The sequence below is a fragment of the Daucus carota genome, chromosome 2 (assembly GCF_001625215.2).
Source record: "Daucus carota subsp. sativus chromosome 2, DH1 v3.0, whole genome shotgun sequence".
NCBI lineage: Eukaryota > Viridiplantae > Streptophyta > Magnoliopsida > Apiales > Apiaceae > Daucus > Daucus carota.
The window spans coordinates 47,208,346-47,215,330 of NC_030382.2; the positions used below are offsets into that span (position 1 = coordinate 47,208,346).

The 6,985-nt window shown below is 35.5% G+C and overlaps 1 protein-coding gene across 1 annotated transcript; it reads right to left on the bottom strand.

Annotated features, from left to right (window-relative positions):
- Positions 1 to 658: 658 nt before the first annotated feature.
- Positions 659 to 4,476, bottom strand: LOC108206197 (protein NRT1/ PTR FAMILY 2.13). The gene is made up of 4 exons (XM_017376417.2): positions 4,211 to 4,476; positions 3,733 to 3,950; positions 2,379 to 2,953; positions 659 to 1,639 (listed from the first exon to the last, which is right to left on the bottom strand). The coding sequence occupies exons 1-4, from the start codon at positions 4,392 to 4,394 to the stop codon at positions 760 to 762; spliced, it is 1,857 nt and encodes a 618-aa protein (XP_017231906.1). The 5' UTR covers positions 4,395 to 4,476; the 3' UTR covers positions 659 to 759.
- Positions 4,477 to 6,985: the final 2,509 nt, after the last annotated feature.

The following is a 6,985-nucleotide window of genomic DNA, read 5'->3' on the forward strand; positions in this document are numbered from 1 at the left end:
GGGACAATACATCATAGAAAAACCATTCATTAATTTGTATCATATGTCATAAACATCCGAGGTAGACATGGCCCGCAATTATATGCACTAAAATGTAAAAGTGCCGAATCTTTTAAATTGGAAAAGTTAATTCAGATGTACAATAAAAAGTTAAAGTGAGGAGCAGATAGATTCATAGATATAGCTGAGTTTCTCCTGTTGTTCTGACTGCACGCCTTAGTTCGAATCGGCTTTGTTGTCCTTCATTCCTGTGCTGAATGCTGATATAGATTATAAAGTAACTTTATCACCTGGTAGGCTAGGACATTCATATGAATACTTGATGAATATGGCCGACAAACCAGTTATCTCCTTCAAATTGAAATAGTAGCACGCACACGAGCAAGGTAAAGCAAAAAGTTGTGACTCTTGTTGTGAATAAACTTCATTTCGTTGTTTCTTTAAAAAAATTCGTGAAATTTAAAATTATTTTCATAGTTAATAATTGATATACATGGCCAGTGGGCAGTGGTAGCTGCTAATTTTATTTTTTAAATAATAAATAATGTATAATATTTTTATTTCCATACGTACTTGTAAATTGTAATTGATTTATATATACCTTACCCAACTATATACCGTATGATTTCTTGTTTCAGTCAATCACAAGAGTTAGGAGTCTAGACAAAATGCTTTACTTTATTTCTTTTCTGGATGTATCGTACCATTAACAACAAATTATTTCTAATTACATTTAGCTAATTAACTAATTATAGCGCTTCATTTTTTGATGTCATTGAGCTCCACATCATGCTCCATATTCTCCCCACCAAGAACAATATTGCTACTTGTGTAGCAATAACTCCGAGAAACTATTAGAAAATACCCCATATTAAAAACTCCCAAAACCGCGATTAAATAATAAAAATAATCCACTTTTCCCTCGTTGATATTCTTCGTTAACCAATCCGGCCTGCCGTTTTTAGCCGTGGAGTTGTGGACCACAGTCACTAAAACCGTGCTCAGATAATTCGACCCGGCCGATGTGATGAAAAATAGCGAGTTGGCCAAACTTCTCATACTCTCCGGAAACTCTTTGTAATAAAATTCGATCTGTCCAATAATATTAAACGCTTCCGAAAATCCCATCAGTATAAGCTGCGGCGCAAGCCACATAACCGAGATGGGTGCAATTCCATCGATATTTCCGTTTTTAATAGCCGAGTTTCTTCGCATCTGTTCAAAAATCCCAGCAACAACCATGGACAGGATTGAGCAAACTATTCCTATTCCGATTCTCTGGAGTAACGTGATTCCGCCTTCGATTTTTGTTATTTTTCGGAGGAATGGAACGAGAATGCGATCATAAAAAGGAATCCATAAGCCTAAGGTGATCATAGATATAACAGATAAAGTTCCAGCTGGAATCTGGAAATTAGGACCGAGATGTCTGTCCATTTTGAGGGCTTGGTTGACTGTGAAAGTGCCTTGTTGTGCCATGGCTAGGAAAGTGATAATACCAGAAACCCATATCGGGATAACTTTTATGAGACATTTAAGCTCTTCGATTTGCTGAACACTGCATAGTTGCCATGGATTTGTTCTTGACCCATCAGGCTTTACTTCACCTTCTAATATCATAGCAGCTTTGTTTAAGAACCTGCATCACCAAAATTTTGCCGAATATATTTAAATTAGTGCATAATTTGGAATATGAAAATGCATGTTTATATGCAAATTTATAATCTTTTAACTTAATTATAATTCGAGAGAAAATGCTAACTGTTTCCAACTTTTTTCTCAAATCTAGTTAGGAACGTACGATTGGTTCACTAACACTAGTAATAAAGGGATTTCTGTATGCACATAAATCAACACTCAATTAAAATTAGACATATGTTGACCATATTTTTGAAAAAAAAAATTGATAAGTTTTTTTTAGATACATAACATTTAGTATTACTGTAGCTAATTACACGCATATAGATCTACTGGATCTACCGATGATTCCTAAATTGATTGCAGTACATAACTAGAAATAGGGAAACCGTTTTCTTGCCAACTCGGGTCTCTTTCGGGGGTTTAGCACTCAAAATGTGATTTAAACAAGCGTACACGTAATCTGATTTAGGTTTCTGCGTACTTAATGCAATAATACATATTCTTACTGGATTATTGTCGATAAAGAAACGTTAACTGCACTCGTTGAACATATGCATATACATGTAATAATGTACTAGTGTTAGGTGCAAAAATTAACAACCGGTCTTTGAAATTTTAGGCGTGGAAAGTAACTTGAAAAAAGAGCAATTATTTCAAAATCAAATATTTCTAATAAAGGCTGGTCATCAGCACAGGACAAATTCATGACATAGACATGCATGCATTTTACAAATTACCTGAACTTATTGGTGAGATGTAGCTTTGAGTACTTGAAGCTTCCCATGAGCGGTGGATCATAGTAAACGCCGTCGACTTTGTCGTCGGCCGGAAGCTGGAGTTTCCGCTTCTTGTAAGCCACCACTACACTCTGCCCGATGCCGGAAAAAACACTGCCCTCTGGCTTCACGTAAATGTAGAGCTTTGTTCCAACAAAGAACAATACAATCGAGCAGAGCATTAGGCCGGTAGGGATTCCGAAACCAAGAATCCAGCTCACGGAATCTTGAATGTAGACAACAACGGTTAGGGCAATGATAAGGACTATGGTGAAAGTTGTGTAGTACCAATTGAAGAAGCTGTTGATTCCTTTTCTTCCTTCGTCTGTAGTCGGATCGAATTGGTCCAAACCAAAGGGAAGGCTGCATGGCCTTATTCCGGCGGCGCCTACGGTTAGAAACCCTAGTCCTAGGACTAGGAAACCGAATTGAGAAGTGGTGGGGCCCTTGCATTGATCCAGGCGGGTCTGCTCTGGGGTGCATTTGGGAGGATGTAGCTGAGGTATAGAGACAACTAGAACCATGGTCACCATTCCCTGTTAATGATTTGATTAAACGCATTAATTAATTAGTAACCAGTTAACTGTCATGTTGTGTCAAATTAAGCAATGATCTAATTAGTTGAGCAGATGAGGCAGTTAATTAGTAGGTCCTAGAAGTTTTGTTAATCCTCAGTCTCAGAAATCATTTAGAGAAGCTTATGTTGATATACACGGGCGGATCTAGGAAGAGGGGGACACATGCCCCCTAAATTTTTTTTTTACATTTTTTCACCATTCTAAATTTTACAAAATTATGGAAGTATATATATGTGTTTTCCGAAAATTTGCTTGGTGACCCCTTAAGATTTTGTGTCTACATCCTCCTGGATATACCCATATGCACTCATCAAGTTTTTCGTACCGGTACAAGCATTTATTTTAGTTACCAGCATGAGCTACAACCGCAGAGGATTGTATAGTGAGTGGTCCTCGTGGATCCCATTTATAAATGGCAGTTAAGTTCCGGTAGGTAAATGTAATTTGTTGCCGGAACGTGCAATTAATAATAGTAATCCTAGGTCATGCATTATTGTTGATGGTTCCAGATGTGACAGGAATGTAATTTAAACGATCCTAGTATTAACTAGAGGATGATTACTGAATACTCTGATATTCTTGCTCGACTGATCTATTCTGAAAAGGCACAGGATCCGAGGATATATCAAAGTGTGAATATATTACATCTGTGTGTGAGTATTTAAATTTAATTTATTAACCATAACTGTATACTGCAGAATATATATGTGTGTGTGGATGGATGTGGGGAGACGTACCAGAAGGGAAGCAAAGGAGGAGAAAGCAATGGTCCGAAACCTGCCGACGTAGGCGTCAGAAATGAAGGCACCAAGGAGAGGCGCAAAGTTAGAGATGCCGGACCAGATGTTGATAACATTTGAAGCTTCCACTTGGTCCATGTGAAATTGTGTCAGCAAGAATACTGTGAAGTTGGCCAGCAGTCCTATAGTGGCTAATCTCTCGAATGTTTCATTCCCTGTATAAGTAATTATATTCAGAACAAATGTTATTTTGATCAACTCTTAAATGCATGAAACAAGATATATAAATTTAGCAAAAAAAAAAAACAAGATATATAACCTTATTATAGTCCGTTTGCGTATAAAATATAAACGAACGAGAGAGAGAGATAGAGGGGAGGGAGAGGGAGGGAGGGAGAGAGAGAGAGAGGAGGGAGAAGGAGAGAGAGAGAGAGAGAGGAGGGAGACGGAGGGAGGGAGGGAGGGAGAGAGAGACCTAAGATATAGGGCATGGACTTCCATCCACCGGGCTTTCTTTGGGTTGCTTTAGACAATTGGTCAGAAGTTTGTTCGTCTGAAGACGGTGACTTTGAAGAAGAAGAAGAGATAGGGAAGCATTGAGTGGTACAACCAAACCAAGAAGAGCTTGAGTGTATCTCTTTTCCCTCTAACTCTCCCATCTTTAGTTTCTACTAGGCTGTATACTCATGCAGCTGTTTTATCCCTGCAGGCTCGAGTACTGATGGAGCTTATTTATAGAACCTCCAGCTCCTCAACTCATATACGTTCCTACTTTTTTGTTCACACTTACATATACGTGTACTGTAAACGAGAGCTACAGCAAAATGTAGGGCAATGATGATCGAGGACCTCACGTCATTTATAATGCACACATCCAACCATAAAAATTATGTAATCAAGTCTTGAATAGAAATATAAAAATGATCGACCACATATAATTTAAGAATTATTAAGAGCTGATATTTGACGGTATATATACTACGTACAGTAGTAATGAAGCTGATATGAATATATCATGGCCATTATGTGTAGTGCGCGGGACCATCTCTATTCATTGCATGACAACTATTTCATGATTGGATTGGTAAATTTTGTGTCGTCCATTCTTGGTCTTGTAGCACACTAGTTAATACTATCAAATTTAAGCACAAGATCTCGAATTAAAACTAATTAGATACAGGTCGCGAGACGTGTAGAAAATGTATACATTTGGTTGAGTTATTTGTTTAAGTTTCATCAGTATCATTAATTATGATCTGATCTCTACCTCGTTATTTTCTTTGCATGAAAGAGATTTCTTTTTTGCTTACTTGTTAAGTATTTTTTTTTAAAAAATTGTCAAAACTATTGACTCATGTTGTATTAATTCTTTTGCTGTCTTTTAAAATTTCTATAACTTGTACGAAATGATTGTTTGTTTTATAGAAGAACTATTGTGCTTGGGTATGCGTCGCGCATTTACGGCTGATGAGACGACGACGTTCAATAATTTATTTCTTCATGTATATAATATTTTGAGTATTGTTGATAACGAATTAAGACGGTATACCTAAATATCTAAAAAGTAAAGCCATCTAGGTTTTAGCATGTTGCAGTGCCAAGCGTCTTGAGGTGAGGTGGATCAGACAACTTTCAATGAGATTGTAATCATATTGCATAGTTTCCTGCAAAAAAAAAAAATCATATTGCATAGTGTAAGTATCAAATTGCCTCTTGGAAGTAAACATTTTAGGCACGCGCCTAAACACTTACTGTATTTAACATCTCGTACAAAGGAAGTGAGCAGGTTCAGAGGGCATGATCTGTTTGTTCGCAAGTTCCGACCAGTTAGCCCACGCATATACAGACGGTGGAGTTCGACTTTACTTAAAAATGTTTATTAATTCAGATTTTTTTCGACAACCCCTTTTTAATTAGATGATACATATTTCATCAATAATGATGTCCACCTGCACAAAAATTTATATTGATGAACCCTTTATTAACAATATATGTGTTCAAATAATTTTTTATATCATGATTTTTAAATATAAAAATTATTAATATATATTATATAATATTATAGATTATTTTTGAATAGTTTCATACATTTTCGTAAAATCAAATTCACTTTTTAATTAGATGGTGGATTCTTTTGCCTCACATTTCATTGATAATGACGTCACCATGCATGCCCAAAACTTTACATCAATCAAAATCGCTCAATTTAGTAAAAAAACAGTGTGTATCTTTTATTAATAATTTATGTGTTTGTATATTTTTTTTGATATTCGTGATTTATTGAATATAAAAACTATTAATATGTGTATATATATATTATAATATTATAAATCTCTTTTGAATAGTTTTGTACGTTTTCGTAAAATTAGATTTTCAAAAATTAAATCACGAAATTTTTTTTTTGATTTTTTTAACTTCTCTGACATGTTATAATATTTTTGTTAGAATATGATCCTGGTAAGCCCTCCTCCTAACACCTTGAGATTTTATGAGAATTGGGCACTTAACATGGTATCATGGTATCAGAGCGAGGAAAACATGAAAATTGGGCACTTAACATGGTATCAGAGCGAGGAAAACATATATTCTGCTGTTATGTTTAAAGGACTACATTGTGATAAAATCTTGCTCTAGAATGAAACTAAGTGGGACTTTATATAGAGCCCAATACCTACTCTATTACAAAGACTAAACTACCTTGTATTTTATTCCCCAATAATTTTTAGGCGAACAATATAAATAAGCCGATTTGATGCTAAATTAGAAGTCATTAGAAAAAGCCTTGCCCAACAGGGACATAGACTAGGTTTTATATTTTCATTAATTTGATAAAAAATCTTTTTTTGGCGTCCTTGTCACTTTTCCAGTCAAGTGCGCCTCGTTTCAGCTAACATAGAGTACCTGTCCTTTAATATATTGCCTTTAGGCTTTACAAAATCAAGTTTAGGTAAACCTTGCAGAAAGCAGAAGTCATATTTAGGTTCAAACTGAAATCGTAATACAAAAAGATCAAATCGTATCAATGGCGTTTGGTTCAACTTTATCTTTTGACTTTATAAATCCTGCATTTTTAACATGATTGAATTTTTAAGTTGATATCAAATTGTTTAAGCTGAGATGAAATCAGACTGTACCAAGCACATCTCAATTATTTATACCTAACACTAAAAAGTCCAGACATGAAAGTGGGCATAATGGGAAGAAGCTATATATGCATGTTTAATAGACTATCTCATTATCCAATTTGACA